Source organism: Rattus norvegicus, chromosome 12 (assembly GCF_021556685.1).
Source record: "Rattus norvegicus strain SHRSP/BbbUtx chromosome 12, alternate assembly SHRSP_T2T, whole genome shotgun sequence".
Taxonomy (NCBI): Eukaryota; Metazoa; Chordata; class Mammalia; order Rodentia; family Muridae; genus Rattus; species Rattus norvegicus.
Window position 1 is genome coordinate 52,784,495 of NC_141545.1, and position 26,854 is coordinate 52,811,348.

Genomic DNA, 26,854 nt, shown 5'->3' on the forward strand with positions numbered 1-26,854 from the left:
TCCTTCACTGCCAGGACAAACCTCATCCCTCCTTAACCCTGGGCTGACATTGTTTAAAAAGAAAGAAAGGGGTTGGGGATTTAGCTCAGTGGTAGAGTGCTTGCCTAGCAACCGCAAGGCCCTGGGTTCGGTCCCCAGCTCCGAAAAAAAGAAAAAAGAAAAAAAAGAAAAAGAAAAAAAAAGAAAGAAAAACACGTCTTCTCTACATTGCCTTTGCCGAGTATTTTGCCAACACAATAAAATAGGGAAGCACGCACTGGGTCTCTGACTCTGACTCCTCTTCAGAGTGAACACCTCAAGTTCATCAAGGCCAGCAAGCATCTTTACTGTCAAACAATCATAATCTCTTTAATACTCATTTTCTTGATAAAACTCAAGTTACTCTGGAAAGTAAAGATGTCTAGTTTTTCAAAAGCTGACATCTGCACACAGCTGAATTCATGTCTTCAATATAAAAAGAACGAGGTAGACTATTCGAGGGACCCACTGGACTTACTGCTGATTAAGTATGTCTTCTGGTGTAATTAAAGAGCTGTTTTCCTGATCCCATTTTTACCTCCACATTTTTACCTAGTTGATACATATAAATTGTGTCCATGAACATACAACCTAACAGAATATAATACTAATATCATAACTCCCCTTCTAACCAACACAGATCTATCTGCCTCTTTAATCTGAGTGGTGATTTCACTTACCACTGAGGTCCATTAGCATGAAGATGTTTGTTTGTTTGTTTGTTTGTTTACTACTAAAGGAAGAGATTCTTTCCTTATTCATCTTAGGTTCTTGACTAAGGTCAGTGTGGTGGTTTGAATGAGAATATCCTCTATGGACCCTATATTTGAATGCTTCTCCTTCGGGAAGGGGCTATATTGAGGAGGACTTGGAGTGTGGCCTTGTTTGAAGAAGTGTTTCACTGTGGGTAGGCTTTGAGGTCTCAGTGGGCTATAGTGCAGGCCCAGTGTTGCTCTCTCTCTGCCTGAGGATCAGGGTGTACGTCTCAGTTACTGTTCTGGGGCTGTGAGTGACACCATGCCCCCACCATGCCCCACTAGGATAATGGTCTAATCCTCTGAAACTCAAGGCAAGCCCACAATGAATTCTTTTTTTTTTTTTAAATAAAGGTTGCCTTGGTCACAGTGTCTGTTCACAGCAATAAAAGAGTGATTAAGACAGAAGCTGAAACCAGGGGACTGGGGTATTGCTGGGGACAGGCCTGACCATGATGTTTATTGAAGGAAATGCAGAATGTGTAACAGAGGAAGGTAGTTATAAATATCATCTAAGGCCAGTGAGCAGTTGCAGAAACAAGGATTCTGCATAATGAACGTAAGTGGAGCAGAGACTGAGAGAAAGGCCATCAGAGACCGCCCCACCTAGGGATCCATCCCATCTGCAGACACCAAACCCTGACACCATTGCTGATGCAAAGAAGTGTTTGCTGACAGGAGCCTGGTATGGCTGTTTTCTGAGAAGTTCAACTGGCACCTGACTAATACAGATGCATATACTCACAGCCAATCATTGAACTGAACCTGGGGACTCCAATGGAAGAGTTAGAGAAAGGACTGAAGGAGCTGAAGGGGCTTGCAACCCTGTAAGAACAAAACCAACCAACCAGAGCTCCCACCAACCAAAGAGTACACATGGAGGGATCCATGGCTCCAGCTGCATATATAGCAGGGGAGGGCCTTATCTGACAACAAAAGGAGGAGAGGCCCTTGGTCCTGTGGAGGCTTGATGCCGAAGGATAGAGGGATGCTAGGGTGGTGAGTGGAGAGTGGGTTGGTGGGTGGAAGGGCATCCTCATAGAGGCAAAGGGGAGGTGGGATGGGATGGGGGGTTGTGGAGGGGAGACTGGGAAGGGAGATATCATTTAAAATGTAAACAAAATGATTAATAAAAAAGAGTGTGTTTGTAATCAATTTGGTAGTTCCTCAGAAAGTTGATAATTGATTTACCTCAAGATGCAGCTGTACTGCTACTGAGCATAAAGGATACTCCATTCTACACAGAACAGTGCTCAACCATGTTCACGTAGCTTTATTCATAATAGCCCAGAACAGGAAACAGCCTAGATGCCCCTCAACTGAAGAATGGATAAGGAAAATGTGGTACATTTAAGACATGGAGTATTACTCAGCTGTTAAAAAATTTATATCATGGGACTGGGGAGATGGTTCAGCAGTTAAGAGCACTGACTATTCTTCTAGAAGTCCTGAGTTCAACTCTCAGAAACAACATGGTGGCTCACAACCTCTATAAGTATGATCTAAAATATGATGCCTCTTCTGGCAAGAAAGTATACATGCAGAGAGAACACTCATATACATAAAATAAGTAGTATATATTTTTTTAAAAAATAAAATTTTAGGGGTTGGGGATTTAGCTCAGTGGTAGAGCTCTTGCCTAGCAAGCGCAAGGCCCTGGGTTCGGTCCCCAGCTCCGAAAAAAAATAAATAAATAAAAATAAAAATAAAAATAAAATTTTAAAAATGTCATGAAATTTATAGGCAAATGTATGGAACTAGAAAAAAATATCCTGAATGCAGTAACTCAGAATGATAAATATGATATATTTGCTTCTAGGTAGATAGTAGCCACTAAGTAAATGATCACCAAGCTCAACCTGCAGATGCAGAGAGGTTAGGTTAAGAAGAGGGATTGAGGTGGGGAATGCATGGCTCTCCTAAGGAGGGGAAAATAGAATAGATTTTACAGGAGGACGGGGGGTGGGTGGGGACAAGAGCAGAGGATATCAGATGTTGGATAACTTAAGGTGGGAGGAGAGAGTGTGGGAAGAGACCGCTGAACTGGGGGAACTTAGGGAGGGGGAAATGAGGAAACCGAGTGCAGTGGAGACTTCCTGGAATGTAGGAAGGTGATCCTAATGAGGAATCCTCTTAATGGGGGACACAGAGTCGCAAATGACCACCTACTATCAATAGGCCAGACTTACAGTGGTGGTCCCACAGAAAACTCAGGCCGTTGCTCAGACAAAGGGTTGCTCTCCACAAAATGACAGTGGGGTCTCACTGCTGAGGACAGTACCCACACAGCTCACTCAACAACAAGTTGAGCTGGTGCCTAGATGAAGCTTCCACCCCTGCACTCAATCTCTTTAGCTGCAGGCTACCAAAAGACAAAAAAAGGACACCAACCAGCCACAAAACCCTTGACATACCACTCATCCTGACTGCAAAATATGCTAAGGCAATGGCTGCACAGAACCTGTGGGCGTAGCCAACCAAGGTCTGATGACTTAAGGTCCACTCACTCCACAGGAAGGAGCCCATACCCAACACTGCTTGGGTAACAAAGAACCAGAGACTAGATAGCTCAGAGACTACTAGTCTTAAAAAAATTAAAAATTATCAACAAATAACTCCAACAATATTCTCCTACACACATAGATCACTGCCTTACACACTCATTAGCATAGAGGCCTTCTCCTGCACCAGACATTGCACAGTCTAACTGGGAGGTTCCATCAATGCCTCCCTGCAGAGCTCAGGGAATCCCATGGAGGAGGCAGAAGGATGGAAAGATTGTGAGAACTGGTACGAGGATGGTTTGCCATGACACACAAGGAGAACAAGGCCTTGCTCTCTGACCATATGAGCTCAGAGACCGAAGCAGCAAGCCCATGACTCTCACAGATCTGCACCAGGTCTTCTGCATATACACTATAGCTTTTAGCTTAGTGTTTTTATGGGACTCCTGACCAAGTAGGTCTCTGACTCTTCTTCTTCCTGCTGCTGAACTCTTTTCCTCCTATTGGGTCGCTATGCCCAACTTCAATTACAATAGTTTTTACTCTATTATATTTTATTTTGTCATGCTTGGTTGTTATCTCTTAGAAGCCTTGTTTGTTCGTTTGTTTGTTTGAGATATTAAAAGAATACCTCCCAATGGGTATTGCCAGCAATTCTAAATTTATAGTGGGGTTTCAGTTGTAGAATGGATAGTTTATATTGTGTAGGTGAGATTGTGACCTGGTTAAGTATATAATGTGTTTGTGATTGTACATGGGATAGATGTATCATGCTAAGTCTAATTATAACCTGGTGATTGTTTCCTTGGAAATTAAACATGACAAAAGGAGATATGTATGTCAGGTTGACAAGGGGTGGACTTTCAATGACTAATGTGGATTGTCAACATGACTACATCTGGAATTAACTAAAACCAAATGGTTAGGCACACCTGTGAGTGATTTTTTTTTTAATTATATCACTTGAAGTGGGAAAATCCACTTCCAATCATGATCATTGAGGTGGGAATATGTACCTTAATTCAGGATCTTTTGAGGTCAGAAAATCTACCTTTAATGTGAGCAGTACCTTCTGCTGACAGCCTATACAATGGACTTGAGAAAAGGTCGCTCAGTCTTCTTACCTGCTTGCTTTCGCTCTTGCCAGGAAGTCCATCCCATCATTGGCATTGGAGTCTACTTCTTACAGATTCTGGCACATACTGAAAGCTGGCTGAGATATTCAGCCTCCGTAGACTGAACAATACCAGATACGTAAACCTTCCACAGGTAGACAGTCATTGTTGGACTACGGGGTGTGTGTGTGTGTGTGTGTGTGTGTGTGTGTGTGTGTGTAGATTTATTCTATAAATTCTGGTACAGTAGAGACCTATAGAGTCTCTGCAATAGAGTAATAGATTAACAAGAGAAAGGCATTTAAAAAGATTCTGTATGGTTTTTATTTTTGTGATCCTATGGATAGAACCCAGGTCCTCACACATACTAGGGAAGCCCCCTACCATCTTTAGCCCCAAACTCACTCATAATTCTTATGTGATGAGGTAGCACCCATCAGACAATGGCAATGACCTACAGAAACTGGCAGGCCTGAATATTTTCATACAAGAACAGCAGGCATGGACTGATAACTAGTGACAGGGTACTGAATGCTCAAACAATAAACAGCAGACATGGACCAGATAACTAGTTACAAGGTACTGAATGCTCAAACACTAAACAGCAGGCATGGACGAGACAACTAGTTACAAGGTACTGAATGCTCACTAAATGGTAGGCATGGACTAGACAACTAGTTACAGGGTACTGAATGTTCACTAAACAGCTGGCATAGACTAACAAAAACACAACAAAAAGGACACAATACACATCCATGGTCTCACAAGTTGGGGAAATCAACAAAAAGTCATAATTAGTATTTTAAATGATAAAAGCAATATTTGCTAGGTATTTAATCCTTTTACATGCTAAGGAAGAGTTCTTAAGGGTATCTATTAACCCACCACATAAGTATAACCACTGAAAACATTGTATACACATTGCTATGGCAGTCAGTTACTCCTCAAACACAGAACCTTTGTAGAACTGGGTAGGAGATCCTAGAAGAAATCAATAATTTCAGAAGGAAAAAAATTCTTTTCTTAAAGCTGAGAAGGGAAGAGAAAGCCCCCCCCCCCCTTTGGACATTCTCTCTGGACCGGTGTTCTCGACCACAGAAGAGCCAGACTCCCTCCTGTGGACACAGTGAGACCGACAACGTTATCTGTCCCATTGCTGCAATATGAACAGTTTGGGGTTTCCGTCCTATTTAAATGACCTACAACAGAAGTATTTCTGGGAAATCTTTTGCTGTGTTTTATATTATTTCTTTAAAATGTGTATCTAGATCGTCTTAATGTACTGTGCCAAAAGGTCAGCACTGCAGACACACATAGGAGAAGAAGCAGTGTCTGAAGACTTCACGTTCCTTCTCTAACAAGGCCTAGCAACAACAGCCCTGACCTTTCTTATTACAGGGCTGTTCAGTGTTATTTCCCTAGGTTGCATTAAGGTATCATGTCATCTCATACTAGCTTTTAGTTCCCAAAACAGATTTCCTTAATGTTATATTTAGTTTATTTGGTCATGAGTCCCATTTAATATTTTACATTATATCTATCTCAATCTATTTGCTTTCCCCTAACTACCTTGTAGTTATTTTCTTAAATAACTGGTACGCTATCACCCTTGCAGAAGAAATAACTGACTCCTTAGATTTAACATCTGATTCCAAAATTTCTGCAGATGCGGACTTACAACATAAAATGCCGGGAGTTTAAAAGTATATTACAGAGGCCAGGGATGTAGTTCTGTCAGCAAATCTACCCTAGCATACCTGGAGTCAATCCTAATACCACAGCACTTGAGAAATACAGAGGACCAGAGGTCCCAGAGGGTTCTGCTACTCAACGAGTTTAGGGCCAGCTGCGAATGAATGAGATTCTCAAAAAAACTTTTAAAAATCTAAAAAGGTGTATGTTTGTGTATAAGTATATATGACTGTGTGTGTAGACAGTCTACACATGCAGACAGAAGAGAGTGTAAGTATATATGATTGTGTGTGCAGATGGTCTACACATGCAGATAAAAGAGACTATAAGTATGTATGATTGTGTGTGTAGACAGTCTACATAGGAAGATAGAAGAGACTGAATGAAAATGATCACCATTTAAGATAAAAAGTCTCATTCTATTTTTGTCTGAGTTTTGTTTTTTTTTTTCTTTTTTACAGTATTTATTTCACTGTAGCTGTCTTCTGACACACCAGAAGAGGGCATCAGATCCCATTACAGATGGTTGTGGGCCACCAAGAAGTTGCTGGGAATTGAACTCAGGACCTCTAGAAAAGCAGTCAATGCTCTTCACCACTGAGCCATCCTACCAGACCTTTTTCTGACTTTTCCATAGCTCTCTGCCTCAAGAATGAAGAAAATATGTTTATACAAAATAAAGTTAAATCAATGTTATTCAATGATTTTATACATTCCTACTGTACCTCAGAACATCACAACATAGGAATTTTTTCATAAATTAAACAATGAGCTGATTGGTTGTAATTGCTCTTTATCCCAGCACTCATGAGGCAGATACAGGAGAAGCTCTGAGTTTTAGGCCAGCTTGGTCTATAGAAAGAGTTCTCAGACAGCCAAGGCTACACAATGAGACCCCATCTCAAAGAAAAACAAAACACCAACAATGAAAAGCCCTCAATAGTAAAATGAATTTTAAAAGCAGCATTCTGTTTTAGTACAATCTAAATAACTGTACAAGTATGTAAGGAAGCAAATAATCATGAATAATTATTTGATTTTGAAATGTCAAGGAACAGAAGCAAGATACCAATAAACAGAGTTCAATTTTTTATCTACCCCTAGGTATAACTGCATGTTTTCACACCTGTATGTTACTGGGCATGACCTTGTTAACAGATCAATTACATGTAACCTTGTAAACAATACACAGATTACACTTGTACGGTTTGCAGATTTCTATGATACATATGATACATATGATACATATGTATCTGACACAGAGGCTAACACAGGGTACAAAATTTTATAAACGTGGAGATATTTTTCAGTTTCGTAAGCACAGCATTTCCATTTCAAAGTGATACTGAGTGTTTTCTTCTTCCAAAATGAAATAGTTGTCTTGTTGTTCTGGTTACGACTCCAAGTATTATACTGAATGGGTATACAGAGAGCAAACATCCTTCGCTTATTCCTAACTAAAGTGAAAGGCTTTTTTGGGCTTCTGTCCATTTTACAATGATGACTGCTTTGGGTTACTATAAATCACCTTTACTATGTTGAATTATGTCCCTTGCACCTCTGGTCTCTCCAGGACTTTTACCATGAAGGGTGTAGGATTTTATTACAAGGCTCTCTGCTTCTAATGAGATGATCTTGTGGATGCCATCTTTCAATCTGTTTATACAGTGAATTATGTTTATTGATCAACATATATTGATCAATCCTTGTGTCACTGGGATGAACCAACTACATCATGGGATAAACTTTTTATGTGTCATTGAATTTAGATTGCAGTAACTTTGTGGAGAATTTTTGCATCTGTTTCTAAAGAATATCAGTCTATAATTTTCTTTTATTTTGTTGTCTTCATATTTTTTTGTATCAAGATAATAGTGGCTTGATAAAAAGAATTAGGAAGGGTTCCTTCAGTTTCTACTTCATGGACTATCGTGAGGAGATTCTTGGAAGCTCTGGTAGATTCTGTCCTACATTCATCTAGCTCTGGGCTTTTCTGGGTTGGGAGATTTTTGGTGGAGGTTATTCACTGTTGTTGCTCTTGTTCAGGACGGGTATTTTTTTTTTATTTTAATGTAGTTCGGGCTGTCAGCTGAGGCTATCCTCTTACTCAGATCTGTTGTCCAACTTCTCCCAAGTGCTGGAATGAAAAGCATGTACCACCACTACTCTTGGTTGGGAGACTCTTAATTGCTACTTATCTTTCTATAGTGATTATGGATTCTTTAAAGTGATTTATTTCATCTTGATATAACTTCAGATGGTCATACATTTAAAAAAAAACAAACAAAAACCACCTCACCCATTTTTTTAGGTTTTCAAGTTTATTTGAATACTTATTTTTAAAATATGTCCTTATGACTCCCTGAATTAACTCAATGTATATTATTATGTTGTTATGTCTTCATAATTCCCAGAATTAACTCAATGTTTATCTTTTCATCTATAATTCTATTAGTATGGATCCTCTCACTGTGTCTTTCCATCGATTTTGTTAAAGGTTTTTCAATCTTGTTTTCTCTACAAACAAACTCTTCATTTCCTTGGTGTTGGTTGTTTCCACTTCATCGACTTCATCCCCAAGACTGACTCTTGGGCCTGGGGGTCACTTCTTCCATAGCGCTACAGAGTTTCATTAAGTTGTTAAAGACTTCTCTTCAGGCTTTCACTTAAGCATTCAAGGCTATGAACTCAGCGCTTACAACTGCCTTCACTGTTTCCATAGATTTGGGTACGTTATAGTTTCATTTTCATCCAATTCTTTTAAAAAAAAAGTAATTCCCTTCTTGATTTCTTTCTTGACCAAGAAACTGGAAACAGCCTGGATGTGTGTACTATTATGTTTTATGCCAATCTGACACAAGCTAGAGTTATCTAAAAGGAGAGACCATCAATTTAGGAAATGCTTCCATAAGATCCAGCTACGGCACTTTCTTTCTTCCTTCCTTCCTTCCTTTCTTCCTTCCTTCCTTCCTTTCTTCCTTCCTTTCCTTCTTTCTTTCTCTCTCTTTTTTTAAAGATTTATTTATTTATTTTATGAGTACACTGTAGCTGTCTTCACTAGAAGAGGGCATCAGATCCCATTACAGATGGTTGTGAGCCACCATGTGGGTTCTTAGAATTGAACTCAGGTCTTCTGGAAGAGCAGTCAGTGCTTTTAATCCCTGAGCCATCTCTCCAGGCCCTTAAGGCATTTTCTTAATTAGTGATTAAGAATTGGCAGATCCAGCCCATTGTATGTGGTGCCCTCCCTGTGAGAGTTGTCCTGGGTTCTATAAGAAAGCAGGCTGAGCAAGCCAAGGAGAGAAATCCAGTAAGCAGCACCCTTCCACGGCCTCTGCATCAGCTCCTGCCTCCAGGTTCCTGCCCTGACTTCCTCCCATGATGAACAGTGATGTGGAAGTGTGAGCTGAATAAACCCTTTCCTCCCCAACTTGCTTTTGGTCACAGTGTTTTGTCACAGCAATAGTCCATCAACTGATGAATGGGCAATGAAAATGGAAAATAAAATGTGTAAAAATAAAAAAGCACTGAAATCTATGAAAAATATGTTTAATTTGGGGATAATATGACTAGAATGAAAAAATCTAAAAAAATACATTAAACAATTTTATGTCTGAAAATTGGACCACATTTTTTGCAAATTAAAAACAGATTGTAAGAGAAGGTTAGAGTTGGAAAGTCCTGCTCATCAAATTAAAAACAAAAGTTCATTTATTTTTTAAAAATCTTAAAACCTTAAGGCTGTCATGCCATGTTCTTTGTTCTAAAGGTCTTACAGGGCTGTGTCCACGTAGTGTATAAGTAGCAGTTTAAGACACTAAAGGAAAGAAGGAAACACACCCCCAGTACCCTGAGAAAGTGGCCCCGGATCAACAGCTGGCTTTGATTAAAAGGAAAGCCAGGTCAGGCTCCACTGTGGTTACATGACGACACAAATGAGAAATGCTACATTTCCCACAGCCTGTTGCCTAGCAATCCATCGCAATGCTTAGTTCTTTATCCACCTTAATATGTAATCATGTCTACTCCCTTTCTTCCTGTACAGCATTTCAGAATTCTTTTCATTTACAAATCACCTTTTAAAGGGACACCATGAAAAAAATAAATCAAGTATAAATAAAACTTCAATTTTACTTACAATTTATAATTCACTTTTGCTTCCACAAGAAAGATAAAAGAAAGACACGTTTTCACATAAATAATAAAAGTTACAAATGTGATTAACATTACAACAGTTCTAACAGTGCTGGGACAGGAGAAATGCTGCTGTCTAAAAGCACAGGGATTGGGGTTGGGGATTTAGCTCAGTGGTAGAGCACTTGCCTAGCAAACGCAAGGCCCTGGGTTCGGTCCCCAGCTCCAAAAAAAAAAAAAAAAAAAGCACAGGGATTTTTAAATACAAGATAGGAGGTCATCTCTCTCACCTAAAACGAGCCATGTAACACAACAGAAGGTAAACACAGAATGTAGCATGATGAAAACAATATTTTACTAAACTGGGAACCAACAAGTTATTTTAACTACCCATAACTCCTTGCGAAACCCCTATTTTTCTGCATTTTTCAACTGTTTCTTTGGCTTGCACAAGCTCAGGACCTTCAAACATAATGTACGGAGCTTAAAAGCATAGTGTTAATAACTTACGCAGTCAAGATAAAGCAGAAAAAGCACAATCGACCATAACTTAGCCAAAATAAAACAAAGCTAGAGACAGCCATGTGTAGCCAGTTTTATGTCAACCTGATACAAGCTAGAGTCTTTGGGGAATAGGGATGTCAATGGACAAAAGTGTCCCCTCCAGACTGACCTGTGGGCAGGGCAAGTCCCTGGCCTGACCTCCTTCCAGGACAAACTGATGAGGGAATTTAAGCAAAATGAATCCTTTCTTCCCCGAGTTGCTTTTGATTGTGGTTCTTTTATCACAGCAATACAAAACCTAAGACGAGGTATTTACAAAATATAAAACTAAAATACCTAATTTGTTTCCCTTTAGTCTCCTTTTGTTGTTTAATTGCTCTAGCTAGAACTTTGAGTACTATATTGAATTGGTATGGAGAGAGAGGGCAACCTTTTCTTTGTCCCTGATTTTAATGGGATTTCTTTGAGTTTCTCTCCATTTAGTTTGATGTTGGCTATTGGTTTGCTGTATATTAATTTTATTATTTTTAGGTATTAATTTAGGTATTTTGAATTCCTGATTTCTCTAATACCTTAAACATGAAGGGGTATTGTATTTTATCAAAGGCTTTTTCAGCATCTAATGAAATGATCATGTGGTTTTTTTCCTTTGAGTTTGTGTATACAGTGGATTACATTGATGGATTTCAGTATATTGAACCATCCCTGCATTGCTAGGATGACGCCTACTTGATCATGGTGAATGATCACTTTGATGTGTTCTGGATTCAGATTGAAAGGATTTTATTGAGTATTTTTGCCATCAATATTCTGTCAATAGGACAAAACAGCAGCCCACAGATTGGGAAAAGATCTTTACCAACCCTACATCTGATAGAGAGCTAATATCCAAAATATAAAGTCTTCAAAGAACCAAATAACCCTATTAAAAATGGGGTACAGAGCTAAACAGAGAATTCTCAACTGAGGAATCTTGAATGGCTGAGAAGCATGTAAAGAAATGTCCAATATCCTTTGTCATCAGGGAAATATAAATCAAAATGACCCTGAGATTCCACCTCACACCAATCAGAATGGCTACAATCAAAAACGCAGGCGACAGCAGATGCTGGCAAGGATGTGGAGAAAAAAAGAACACTCCTCCATTGCTGGTGGGACTGCAAGCTAGTATAACCACTTTGGAAATCAGTTTGGCAGTTCCTTAGAAAATTGTAAATAGTTCTACCTGAAGCCCCCACTATGCCACTACTAGACATATACCCAAAAGATACTCCAACTATATTCATAGCAGACTCAATTATAATGGCCAGAAACTGGAAAAAACCCAGATGTCCCTAAAAAAAGGAATGGATACAGAAAATGTGGTACATTTACACAATGGAATAGTACTCAGCTATTAAAAACAATGACTTCATGAAATTCGCAGGCAAGTAAATAGAACTAGAAAATATCATCCTGAGTGAGGTAACACAGACCCAAAAGGACACACATGGTATGCACTCACTGAGAAGTGGATATTAGTCCAAAAGCTCACAGTGCCCATGGTACAACCCACAGACCATATGGAGCTTAGGAGGAAGAAAGACCAGGGTGTGGATGCTTCAGTCCTGCACTGAGAAGGGAACAGGATGATTTTGGAAGGTGTAAGGAGGGGGACCTAGGAGGGAGAAGGGAGGGCAAGGAAATAAAGGGGATAACATCAGGTACAGGAGGAGACCGGAGAGAGGTATAGAAGGTCAGGAAATCAAATAAAAACATGTAGTAGTGGGGGACGAGGATTTGGTGATAGCCACTGGAGGAACCCAGACACCAGGGAAGCAAGAGGCTCCCAGGACCCAACCAGGATGACTTTAGCTGAAGTATGTGCAGTGAAGGAGAGATAGAACCTGTAGAGACCATCTCCAATAGATAGGCATGGTCCCCAGTCGAGGGATGGGGCCACCCACACAACTCAGAATTTTTAATCCAGAAATGTTCTTGTCCAAAGGAAAAACTGGGACAAAAAAAAATGGAGCAGAGAAGAGGTACTTGCTGACAGGAGCCTGATACGGCTGTTCCCTGGGAGGTTCTGCCAGCAACTAAGCAATGAAGATGTGGATGCTTGGAGTCAACCATCAGACTGAGCTCGGGGCCCCTGGTGAGGGAGCTGGTGGAGTAGAAAGGGATTGCAACCCCATAGGAAGAGCAATGTCAGCTGGCCAGACCATCCAGCGCACCCAGGAACTAGATCGCCATCCAAGGAGTGTACAGGGAAGGATCCATGGCTCCAGATACATATAAAGCAAAGGATAGCCTTGTCTGACATCAATGGGAGGGAAGGCCCTTGGTCCTGTGGGAAGTTTGATGCCCCAGGGTAGGGGGATGCTGGAGAGGTGAGGCAGCAATGGGTGGGTGAGTGGGTGGGTGAACACACTCATAGCGGCAAAGGGAAGGGGGAGAGGGCAGATGTGGGGGGGTGTGGAGGGGTAACTGGGAAGGGGGATATCATTTGAGATGTAAACAAATGGCATGATTAATAAAAAGAAAGAAAAAAGAAAGAAGGGACTAATTAGGAAAGGGAAAAAATTGGTGGTAGAAGGAGACCAAGAAAGGGTAATGGGATAACTGATCAAATTACATCACACATCTATATGGAAATATCATAATGACATCTATTTTTTATATAATTAAGGTATGCTAATAAAAACTAAAACATTAAGCTATATGGTACATATCTCATGATTTAAATTGTAGCAAATCCCTAGTATGTAGCACTAAAAGCAAAATTAATACCTAGAAAAATTACTAGGGTGTGAGCTAGGGAGCTTCATAACGGAAAGTTACTTTTAATTCTATTCTCAGAGCAAAGGACAGAGCAACAGTGTCCACTAACATGGGGATGGCAGGAGAAGAGTGAAGCATCCCTGAGTGACTCTTGGAAGTTACAGCCATGACTCTAGGGTTCTAGGCTATCACTTAACTTGCACTTGGTAACTGTGCAGAGGCTAGGTTTTCTCCAAGGAGCTTACAGTGAGTGCCAGGCAGACACCCAGAAGGTAGGCTCCTGAGTGAAAACATGGACAAATCATAACAAATCTTTTGCTCTTACAAGGGAAAGCAGAATGAAAAAGCATTGTCTGGGAATAGTGCACATGGAGCTAACTGAACAGAACAGAGCAATAATGCAAAGCTGACTGTCCGGGTCCTCTGTCACCTGAGATGGTTGTCTGGGCTGCACAACGCTCCAGGTTTTTGTATCAGTAGAATGCAAACATGCAGTTACACTTAATAATCACTGCGAAACAATGTCATTTTCTCATTCTAGGTAGTAGGTTCTGAACATCTGTTAAACTGCACATATTTTATACCTTTTGACATTGGTTTTGTCATAAAACACAGTAGGACAACTCACCATGTCTGCCAGTCTCAAGTGTTGGGTTCTGTGGTCTACATTCACATTGTTATACAAACCCAGAACTTTTCCTCTTATGAAATAAAACCTGCGCCTATTAAACAGTGCACTATTTCTCCCCACTTTCACACACTGGTAACATCTTTCTTTCTATGCCACTTCTTGCTTATTTATCTTACACCATATCATTATAAAAAGACCCTAATCCCTATAAAACAAACTACTGGCACAAAATTTTGAGTTTGTATTTTAGTCTGTTAGCTTAATACACTTTCATCACTATTTCCTAAACTAAGATGTGACTAGTGGAAGGGGCTAAGAATTATCTTCAACATTTAGGCAGAACATAGACCGGCCCAAGAAATATACTGTAAAACAGACTGCACTATTTTCCATTTCCATGAATACCAACAAAACTTCAGGGTTCTTATCAACAATATAACAATATGATCTACACACATGGAAAAATATGTAACACAGGGACCAAGAATATTGCATTTAAGATTAACAACAGTCTAATGTACAGAGATACAGAATCCATGTTTTTAGTCTATTTCATGAAAAACTTCCACACATACCAATTCATTTTGTTAACACACAATTCCTCCTGATCTCAGTTTTCATTATCTGTGTGACATGGAGAGACATCCACCATGTTGACCTCATGAGGTTGAACCAAGGAGAAAAGATGAGATGATTAAAACACAATTTGAACACAGTAAACAAACAGTAATACAGATATACTGTCTAAAAGAAACAAACAGGACTACAGATACACTGTCTAAAGAGAAAGTTTAAATGTACTACATTTTTGGTTCTGTAGCAGTTTTTGTTTTCTTAAATGCAGGTACTTACTATGCAACCTAGGCTGACTTCATAGTCATCCTCCCGTCTCTGCTTTCAGTGCCGAAAGTCAGTCATGTATTGTCACACCCAGATAAAAATGTACACATTGCTTATACTCAAGGACCAGCTGATACAGTACTACATATGCACCTCTTCACTAAGTACCGTCAGAAGTTTCCCTATCCACTTGGACATAAAAAGGCACACTTTGGTGTGTGCTTGCAGCACAGTAGCACAGCGCTTGCCTAGCACGTGTGAGGCATCAGGGTCAGTCCCAAGTACCACAAGCAACAGAATGACTGTTAATCTGCTAACTCAAAGAGGTTATTCAGTGAAAATTACAAAACTACAAGCATGTAAGACTCTTACAAACTAGCGAAGGAGAAAAATTGTATCCTATCATACCACGAAGGGACAGGACTTCACAGGAGCAAGGCACTGTGGCACATGCCGATACTTCCCCTGTTTTTAGTAGGCTAAGGCAAGAAGATAACTCAATCCCATCACTTCAAAACCAGTCTGAACAATACAGAGCTTAACATAACACATAAACAAACAAATATAGCAAAAAACCAGGTGGTAGCAACACACACCTTTAATCTCAACATTCAGGGGCAGAGGCAGGCAGTTCGAGGCCAGCCTGGTCTACAGAGTGAGTTCCAGAACAGCCAGGGCAACACAGAGAAACCCTGTCTCAAAAATAAAAAGCAATAAATAAATTAAAACTACATGAAATGGTACATAATCTCACTCCTTTAAAGGGTAAATTATAATTAATTTGAGCCTAACACAAAAATGCCTTGTAAAATTCTATTTTTTTTAAAGACCAAATCCTTTATCTCCACCTAATTGAAGGAGCTAGCCTACGTTTTCAAGCCTCCATAAGTACGGGGTCCTGTTGTGCTCTATTAGGTAGGAAGGACACTCTCAAATGCTGACTCCTTGGAAACCAAACCTTTGGTGCCACTTTTTAATTCTTTCTCTATTTGAAAAGAACACGGTACTCATGCTCCCACCTGCACAATCTCTAAAATACATTTGGTGCAACGTCTCATAACCCGCACCAAACCAGTCTAATACTGATGATTCTACAAAATCCAAGTACTTCAACCCATGGGGGACTGAAAACCAAGAGTACCCGGCCATTAGTATCAAACAAAAGTCCTGGATGCTGAGGCTTTACTCGGCTGTGAAGATGCAACACTAGTTACTTTTCTGTTGCTGTGATAAAACAGCTTGGCCAAGGAAGGCTTTACTTGGGCTTGTTGTCCCAGAGGACTGAGTCCATTGTGGTGGAAAGCAGCTAGCACAGCTAGCTGAGAAAGGGGAATGTACACGTACAGCACCTTCTAAAAGGGGCTAACTTCTTAGTCAAATTTAGAAACTATGGAGGTTTGAATGACAAGAGCCCCCAAGGCTCATACATTAGAATGCCCCCGGCTGTGGATCAGATCTAGGGTCTCAGCTACTGCACAGAGCCATGCCTGCCTGCCTGCCTATTGCATACTCCCGGACATCATGTGTGAGGGTTAAAGTTGTTTTAAGTTTTAATTACTGTGCATAAGTGATCTACATAAAATGAAACAGCCTCCAGCCTGTAAGCTCACTTGCCCAGCGACAGGTAACTTCTGGAATGCTGGGGGCTGCTCGTGTGAGGTGACAAACCATGTGTTTTGACCTCTGTAACAAGGTCGGTTGCCGCAGCTACACAGGATGTACGCCTTTCAGTGGAAGGGAGTCGGGCAGGAAGTATGTCAAGCTGTCTGCTTTCTCCCATTTCAACATACGTAGCCTGACTGATGTAATTCACTCCCATTCTCTGGGAATCCTGGGTGTGGATCTGGCCATTCCTGGCTACTATTTAATAAAGCTTGCTTCAAATTTGGCCCAAAAATCATGGTAGTAGTCTTATTCTCTCCAAGTGGGATTAAGAGATGTTCACTGGACTCACACTCTAAAACCATAAGCAAACCCCAGTTCCAATAACTAAATGTCTTCTTTTTTAAGTTGCCTTGGTCAGGGTGTCTTCGCAGCTATAGAAAAACAACTAGCCAACCAAATCTAGTACACCAAATGAGTTACTGACAATGTGGGTAGGTGCCATAGCTCTGAGACTACACTCCATTATATAGAATCTGATACAGTTCTTGAACCAGAAAATGAATTATTTCCACAAAGGAGCAATCACTGAGCTGTGACCAGGGTGTATAGACGGACAGCATTGCCACATTAATATTAATGTTCTGGTTTAGTGGTTGCACTGTGGTTCTACAACAGAATGTCCTCGATGTATTCTGAAGGGTTCAGGAGTGGTAAGACAATCTGTCTTCACTTTAGTCACCAATGGTTCAAAAACATAACAGTAAAAATGGTCTAGTCAAAAAGAGAACTATCAGCCAAATATTGTAAAATGTTAAAAGCAGGGAGGCAGGTGAAAAGTATACAAGGATCACTTGTGCTACCTGCTCGTGAGTGTGTGTGTGTGTGTGTGTGTGTGTGTGTGTGTGTGTGTCTGTGGGGTGTGTGTGTGTGTGTCTGTGGGGTGTGTGTGTGTGTGTGTGTGTGTGTGTGTGTGTGTAATCTAATGCTATCATTAGGTTAAGAAGCATCTTTACACAAAACAAAATCAACAACTTGCACCAGGCAGGGCTCAAGGGAATATAATTAATTATGATTTATTTTTAGATGACATTTCCCTGACTAAACAACATTCTTAAAACAAGCAGGTACTTGTGGAAATAAATTAGTTTCGTTTTGGGGGTTTTGAGACAGGATTTCTCTGTGTAGCCCTGGCTGTCCCAGAACTTACTCTATAGACCAGGATGGCTCAAACTCCTCACAGAGATCCACGTGCCTCTGCCTTCCAAGTGCTGAGATTGAAGGTGTGTATCACCACTTGGTAAATCCATTCATTTTAAATTGAAGAAGATACATTCAGTCACTGTTCAACATCTAAAACTCTTATATGGAAAGAAATGTGTCTAAAATGTGAATGGATCCTGTTACCTCAACAAGAAGGAAAAGAAACATGGACAGAAAGCACACTGACATCCCACTGAAAAGAAGATGGCTGCTTGCTTTCACGTGCCGTAGATTTTGCCAAGGTACCGTGTCTATGAATGCCTATCTGTACTGAATCAATGAAATGCTATCCTAAAATAAGAAATCACAACAGGTACTTCTGTCAAAGTGAACAAATGCTACCTTTGGCCATTTGGGGTTCAGGAGCCGGGCTTTGACTGCATCATCCAGTGCCTTGTGGTACTGCTGTGTTTTCATGTAGGCTGCAGACCTGTTGCTATACAGAATGCAGTTCTGAGGATCAACTGCCAGGGCTTCATTGTACAAAGCAATAGCTGTGTGGAAGTCTCCATCATGGCAGGCCTGGTTACTCTGACGAACTTTCTCAACAAATTCAGCTTTGCTCAATGCTGGTTCATCAGGACTTCTCTGGATAATAGTCTTAGCGCCAAAGAGAGGAATCTACAAACAGAGAAATTGCTTTAAGTTCCAACACAGTTGCCTGAGGCCTGAAGTCGATGTCAGGCATCTTCCTTGATCTCTCTCTCTCTCTTTACTCACTGAGGCAAGGTCTCCTGAACCTGGAGTTAAGCAATGATGCCTCTAAGTTACCTCTTGTCCTTCTAAACAATAAGCTTTCCTTGAAAGCTAATGGTGCCTGCAACAGACATCACCGTGTAGGGGAGACCCAGTTCAGGGGCTAACACTCTTGTTGTGGGAGCATGAAGACTGGGTTGGGATCTCTAAAACCCACGTGAAAACCTTGGCAGCTATGGTGGCCACCAGCAATCTTCATACTCAGGAACTGCCAGGTCCCATAGTAAGAGGCTTGATAGAGAGGCAGGATTGGTTTTTAAGATATGGTCTCTCTGGGGTTGGGGATTTAGCTCAGTGGTAGAGCGCTTGCTTAGCAATTGCAAGGCCCTGGGTTCAGTCCTCAGCTCCGGGGGGGAGAAAAAAAAAAAGGTCTCTCTAATCTTGGCTGGCATGAAACTCTCGACGTAGAACGAACTGGACTTGACCTCCCAGAGATCTTCCTACTGTTACCTCCATAGCACTAAGACTGAAGGTGTGCGCCACCACCCCCTGCAGGCTACCATACTTTGGAAGGATGTGCTTTTCTTCTTTTATAGTGGGTTACACTTAAGAGATGTCATGGAGATGCAGAAGTGTCTTTAAACAGTGTTGAAACTGTGAAAAACTATAGGAACTTGGGAAACTTTGCACTGAAGGCATTTTTTCATATGATATAACTAGGAACCTGTGAGGACCAAGGCGTGGAATGTAGTGGTTTGGATGAGAATGTCCCCTACAGGGTCATGTATTTGAACACTGGGTGCCCCACTGGCTGCATTACTTGGGAACATCTAGGCAGCCCAGCACTCTCAGGCCATTCCGAGCATTCTCTCCTGCCCTGCTTTCTGTTTGTGGTGCTAAGTTCTCAGCATCCTGTTTTAGTTACCATGCCTACTGCCACCCCAACCCTGACGGGATGGCCTCTTCTCTCTTTGGAACCGTAAGCCAAAATAAACTTTCTGTAAGTTGCCATGGTCATGGTGGGGTTTTTTTTCACAGATAACATGGCCATTTTGATACTATCTACTCTATCCATCATGAAAATAAAGACTCTTGATCTTATAGTGTCTTCCTCAACTTCTTTCTTTACTACCTATAATTTTCTCTAGAGGTCTTTTTTATTAGATATATTTCCTTACTTACATTTCAAATGGTATTCCCTTTCCCAGTTTCCTGTCCATAAGTCCCCATCCCTCCCCCCTCCCCCTAGAGAGGTCTTTTATTTCCTTAACTTGGATAGACTTAGATTAAATCATTCTTTCTTTCCTTCATTCTTTTTCCATTTTTTGTTTTCCTTTTTGAGGCTTCTGTAGACAGAATTGTTTCCCTGATTTCTGTTTTGGGTAGTTCATGATTGGTATACAGAAATACTACTATTTATTGTAGGCCAACTTTGTATCCTTTTTTTATATAATTTTTTTAAAAGATTTGTTTATTTATTTTTACTGTCACTGTCTTCAGACACACCAGAAGAGGGCATCAGACCCCATTACAGATGTTTGTGAGCCACCATGTGGTAGCTGGGATTTGAATTCAGGACCTCTGGAAGAGCAGTTGGTGCTCCCAACCACTGAGCCACCTCTCCATATGCCCCCCCCACTTTATATCCTGATACCAACTGAACAAATTAATCAGGTCAAAAGTCTTTCAGTATCTGTTAGTCGTGGATGTAAAGACACATCTGGAAACAAGAACGATGTCTTCCTTTCCACAGAGGAAGTGCCTAAGTGAGATTAATCTGCCACCAGGTCCATGGCTACTCAATCCCTGGCATAGGGCCATATCAGAGCCCAGTGCTGGCCTCTGCTGCTGGCAGATCTGGCCAGATCAGCCGTGGTGATGTTGTTGACCCCATCCAGAACCTTCATTATTGCCACCATGGCCACTTTGTTTATAGGCCCACTAGGCAATGACAGGGACATTGAAGAAAGAGACTGCTTGTCCACAGACTACCTTATCCAATCTGTCTGATACTAAACTCCTCCTCTGCTGAAGTCACATTTCAATGAACACCTACATGGGACGTGGGTATCTTCATGTTCTTTGCCCATCTGAAGACATCTACACACATAATTCTTCTTCAAAAGTCTTTTCACCAAATTCCAATCATGTTCTTTCCAAGTCCCTGACCATAGCCAAACCACTGGATAAGCCATGAATCAGTAAACAACCACACGCCTGGCCGTTTCTCCTGGATCAAATGTAAGCTCCCACCTACTGCTCCAGTGCCATGCCTGTCTACCTGCTGTCCTGTAATCCACCATGATGGCCATGGACTCAACCATGATTTCACGAGTAAATATTTCTGGATCCATGAGCCCCAAATTAAATGCTTTCTCTTATAAATTGCCTTAGGTATCGTGTTTTGTCACAGGAATCAAAAAGTGACTAAGACAGTACAGATTCGATAGTAAAAGAGGCCCTCATCTTTTCTTCCTCAGTCATCTGATCATACAACACAGCCCGTGAGGCCATGGCTGCATGCTTAGAAGCAGAAGGCACTGTAACGAGAGTGAACAGCATAAGCATTCATGTACCATCATGGAAGCTGCTTGTGCCCTCAGGACCCACCTACGCCTAGTGATACATGATACTATGATCATTTGATAATATCCAACGTTATGGCTTGGAGGGTCGGATTATGTCTAGCTCATGATGAGAAGCATGGTCACATAGTGACTTGGTGGCCCACTGTCAAAGGTTCAGTTTCCACTAAGGCCCGATAGCAGGCCAACAGCTGTCTGTCAACCAGGGAACAGCCATCTGATGCCTATGGTGGTACCAAGCCTGCTCCAAGATCCAAGGGTCTGCACTGTGATAAAGGGACCTGACAGAAACTCCAACCAGGATCCTCATCTACCACTGACATGTCTGTCAAATACCACCAGGTCTCCTGGATTATGTGGCCCACATGGCAGACAGCCAGCACAGCCGCCTGAACCTTTTGAAGCGCCTTCTCCTGTTCCACTCAAAGCTACCAGCTTCTGAGGCCCCTGATAGATGGCTAACACCCGAGTGTGCTTTTCTCCCACAGTAGTGGGTATGACAAGGTTGAGCTTCAGTTACATTCACCTCCTATCCTGTAGTCGTAGTAAATGTTCTATAGCTGTGAAGAGACACCATGACTTTGGCAATTCTTATAAAGGAAAACATTTCATTGGAACTCGCAGGTTCAGAGGTTAGTCCATTTTAGCCATGGTGGGAAGCACGGCGGCAGACATGATTGCTGAAGAAGGAGTTCTACATCCAGATCAAAAGGCAGCAGAAACACTGCACCTGGCTTGAGCATTTAAAACCAAAAAGTCCACCCCCAATGACATACATCCTCCAACAGGGCCATCCATATTCCAATAAGGCCATACTTCCTAGTAGTGGCACTCGCTGCTGACCAAGCATTTAAATCTATGAGCCAATGGGGGCCATTCTTACTCCAACCATACCTCTGATGTCCATATGCATTACCAACAAGTCCAAAATGGGGCTGGTATTTCTACTGAAATAACATGCTTTCCCAGTGGGGGAAATCATCAATTCATGTATTTGAAGATAAAGAGGGAAAGCTCTTTACTGACTCACCAGGACAACTGGAACTGATGCCCAAATATGTTGGCCTCAAATACAAAGTTTTACTAACACATATTCTGGCAGAATTATGCTTTTCCCAAGAAAGGAACTAAAGGCTGTGACCCTGAACCGCCCCCTCAACCATGTCAGAGACATGATCTTTGGGAATGAGTCTGACAGCTGGTCAACCTTGATGAACACTTATACCTTAGTAGCATTGTAAATTTGCTTATCCCAAATAGGCCTGATCAGCATTGTGTTGGTTTGAGTATGCTTGTCCCAGGGAGTAGCACTATTGGCCTCATTGGAGGAAGTGTGTCACCATGGAGGTTGGCTTTGAGAGACCTTCCTCCTGCAAGCTGTCTGCAAGCCAGTCTTCTCCTGTTTGGAACAAGTGTAGAACTCTCAGCTCCTCCTGCACCATGCCTGCCTGGATGCTGCCATGCTCCCACCTTGATGATAATGGACTGAACCTCTGAACCTGAAAGCCAGCCCCCAGTTAAATGTTGTCATTTTTTTTTAAAGATTTATTTATTTATTATATATAAGTACACTGTAACTGTCTTCATGCACACCAGAAGAGGGCATCGGATCTCATTTACAGATGGTTGTGAGCCACCATGTGGTTGCTGGGATTTGAACTCAGGACCTCTGGAAGAGCAGTCAGTGCTCTTAACCGCTGAGCCATCTCTCCAGCCCCAATGTTGTACTTTTTAAGAGTTGCCTTGGTTATGATGTTTCTTTACAGCAATGGAAACCCTAATTAATACAAACATACTACCTATCTTTGGGTTATTTGGAGGACAGTGCCCACTTAGCTAAATTGTACTTTGTGTGATTCAATGTCTCCAAAGCCAATCTATTAGCAAATCCTTTATAATATCAATTCTATTGCTTTAAGTTTCTTCTATGTCACTCCTTCCTGTTCAGTTGATTCCATTAATATAATATATCAATTCAGTGGGACACAATGACATTTTGTGAAGAGACAGATGATCAAGATCTCTTCAAAATAAGTCATAACACAGGGCTGGAAAATTAATATTTCTTTTTTTTTTTTTTGGTTCTTTTTTTTCAGAGCTGGGGACCGAACCCAGGGCCTTGCGCTTGCTAGGCAAGCGCTCTACCACTGAGCTAAATCCCCAACCCCAGCTAAATCCCCAACCCCTAATATTTCTTGATGTACAACAATAAAAGTGTAATGCTAGCCTCACCAGCTGAAAGCAAACTGCTTCTGTGGTCCTTACCGATAGATATTGACAAAAAGGCTACATCAACCTGCTCAAGTAAGGACACCACATCCAATACAGCAGCTACAATCTAGAGTCCACTGCCTGATCACGTTCTCAAGAGTCAACTGTCATGATCCAGCTGTCTTCTGCACAGGCCAAATGAAAAAGTTAAAGAAAAATGTGCTAAGAACTACTCCAAGTCCTTGATGATGGCCCTAATCTCTGTAATCTCTCCAAGGATCCACTCCAGTTTTGGTTCGCTACTTTGTTTGGTAGATGTAACAGCAATGGGCCAGAGAACCAAGGGTGGGAATCTGTAATAGAGATAGAAATGTCTGGGGAGAACTTAACAGGCTGAGGGTTTGAACTCTCAGACTCTGAAGAGTTTATTTCACCTGAGGAAGTAGTCTCTCCACCATTAGCAGAGGATGCACCCCCACCTCCAGCCTCAGCAGCACTATCTTCTCCAGCTTTGCCTAAAGGAAAGTCCTATATTATATAACCAACAATGACCTTCCCTCAGTGTCCACCCTGAATTAATGCTAAGCAGGCTCCTGGAGGTGGGATAGGAAGCATGATTTTAAAAAAGACCTAAAGTACATCACTAAAGAACTTAATAATATTCATTCATTCATTCATTCATTCAAGAAGTCTGGGGCTAAATTTTAAGGGTATAATGGTGGATGGAGAAGGCTGAGTTGATCAATGTGGCCCACTGAGTGAAGACTCTAGGTTTAAAATGGAGCTTGTACAGTTTTTTGGGTTTTTTTTAAGTGCCAGAAGTTTGTCCAAAAGTTTGTTTGGTTTGTCAGCTGAAGTATTTGTCAAAAGATGGCCCACTGAAAAAGAACTAGAGAGGCCTGATATCCCTTGGCCTAGGGTTGACCAAGAGATTTCAATGTTCAGGGGAATTGGAATGCTGAAGCAGATGCACTGTAAAGCCCAGTCCTCCACAGCGAGAGTGTCCAGGAAGCAAGCCCTTCACCAATGCTCTAAGATGTGAAACACTGAGGAACACAGCACATCTGAAGAACTCTGTCATCTGTGCCAGATCTTCTGGGTCAGAGACACTGCTGCTCACTGGATGGATTAAATGTAATGGGTCTAACTGTGCCCTAGGATAGTGTCTTAGTTTGGGTTTTCATTGCTGTAGAGAGACACCATGACCAAGGTAACTCTCATAATAAAGGCAAACATTTAATTGGAGCTGGCTTACAGTTTCAGAGGTTCAGTCCATTATTATGATGGCAAGAAGAATAGCAGCGAGCACACAGACATGGTGCTAGAGGGGCGAGAGTTCTACATCTTTATTTGAAGGCAGCCAGGAGGAGACTAGATTACACTGGGCAGAGTTTAAATATAGGAGACATTAAAGTCTGCTCCACAGTGACACGCTTCCTCCAACAAGGCCTCGCCTACTCCATCCAGCAAGTCCACACCTCCTAATAGTGCCAATCCCTCTGAACCAAGCATTCCAACACACAAATCTGTAAGAGCCAAACCTATTACAACCACCACAGGTAGCAGGGACCAGGCAAGCAGCACTGAATTGCCAAAGGCATGTGAGCCCAGCTCCATGACGAGCAGTATGGGCAAAACCATGCCATAGTGGTTCAATTCATAATGGGCAGCACAGGCAATAAGTACAATGGCCTGACATGTAGGGACCTTTGGTACTGACTAACCAATCACAGTGTTTCTGGTAACAATATAGGTAAGAAAACTAATACATTTATATTGATCTGTATAAACAGAAAAACACAAAACTAGAAGTGAAAGAAAGGCTACATTGGATCATAGCAATAGGAAATACAGGAATGTCAACCAATTTCCAGACTTGAGCCAGTTTATAGACCCAGAACCTCTTAAAAGAAAGGAAGGCCAGGTCCCTTTGAGCAAGGGCCTTGCTAAATACTGAAGAGTTTTACTGTAAGCAATTCTCCCACTCCTCTAAAGGAGACTCAGAGGAACATAAACAAAGTAAAAGTGGGCTCCCTGAGATACCAGCTTCTTGCTTCAGGAGACATTTTGGGAAAGGCAGGAAGACATGAGTAGTGGGTATCTAAACAAAGCCAATAGGAGGAAGGGAAGGATGAAGGGACCCTATAAAATATCCACATCAGGGGGTTGGGGATTTAGCTCAGTGGTACAGCGCTTGCCTAGCAAACACAAGGCCCTGGGTTCGGTCCCCAGCTCCGAAAAAAAAAAGAAAGAAAAAAAATATCCACATCAGCCTCAGTTTATCTTCAGACTACTCCCATTCGGAAGAAATAACAATACTACTACTTTCTCTCTCTCTAGCTTGGTCTTTCATCTTTCCCAGACAGACATTCAGTTACTTGTCCACGCCAGGGACTAACTTGGTGATCCTGAGACCAGCATACCCTTTACAGCTTACCTAAGGGACCAACGTCTCGTCACTAGGGTAAATGTTGAAGGAAATAATCAGACATACCAAAGTCTATTAGGTATTACTTTTAGAAGACCAAAAAGAACACTGTGGCCCTACAGTCTAGATAAGTGCTGAAGAGAATCAGGTAATCTTCACTGCTTGCAACAATGTTGTGACAGTGGGACAGTGGTCCCTAAACTCATCCAGAGTTTATTTCTCCAGCTTGTAATGTAAAACCTGGATAGACATAGTTACAAGTTGGCAGAATCCCCACAGAAGGAACAAAACAGAACCCACTTAATAATAAAGAAATAAATTAAGTAAAAATACTTAAATGTTTTTAAAAAGAAAATTTCTCACTTGTACTGATATTTCAACATATACAGGCATCTGGTTTTTACAAATATGAAAGTCTTAAAGTCATTCTAAAAATAAAGCATAGCTTACTTTTTTTAAAGATTTATTTATTTTATGTATGTGGTTACACTGTAGCTATCTTCAGACTCACTAGAAGAGGGCATCAGATCCCATCACAGATGGTTGCAAGCCACCATGGGGTACTGGGAATTGGGGTACAGGACCTCTGGAAGAGCAGTCAGTGCTCTTAACCACTTGCTGAGACTCCATGCTCCAGCTTCATGCTTACTTTTTTTTCTTTAAACACTGGGTCTCATTACATAACACTGGTAGGAAATGTGCTGTATAGACCAGGTTGTTGTCAAACGCACTAGAGACCCACCTGCCTCTGTCTCTTGAGTACTGGTGTTGAGGCCTACACTTGTACATCCAGTAACACCTCGACTTACCAGGAGTCACGCCTCCATATATCACTCATACATTAAGTTAAATAATCTGTTTACTTTCTAAGAGAGTCTGGCTGAGGACACAAATGAAGTTTAAAAATAGCCTTTAATGGGGCTGGAGACATGGCTCAGGAACAGAGTTAGGGTCCCCGAAACCCACATGAAAGCTAGGCATGGCCAGCCCTGTGGAGAGTGGAGACAGGTGGATCTAGGACCTAGCCAAAACTAAAGCTCCAGGTTCAGTGAGAGACCATGCCTCAAAAACGAAAAGAGTCTGACTCAGTGGTATAGGCCTTTATCTCAGCAC

The 26,854-nt window shown here is 41.4% G+C and overlaps 1 protein-coding gene across 2 annotated transcripts in view; it reads right to left on the reverse strand.

Moving 5' to 3' along the window:
- Ttc28 (tetratricopeptide repeat domain 28) overlaps positions 1 to 26,854 on the reverse strand; it is a 442,550-nt gene that overhangs the window by 410,029 nt on the left and 5,667 nt on the right. For both annotated transcript variants that reach the window (XM_087579748.1, XM_087579747.1), the window contains exon 2: positions 18,164 to 18,442. In XM_087579748.1, the coding sequence (XP_087435874.1) occupies positions 18,164 to 18,442 (279 nt within the window). The remainder of the gene's footprint in view (positions 1 to 18,163; positions 18,443 to 26,854) is intronic.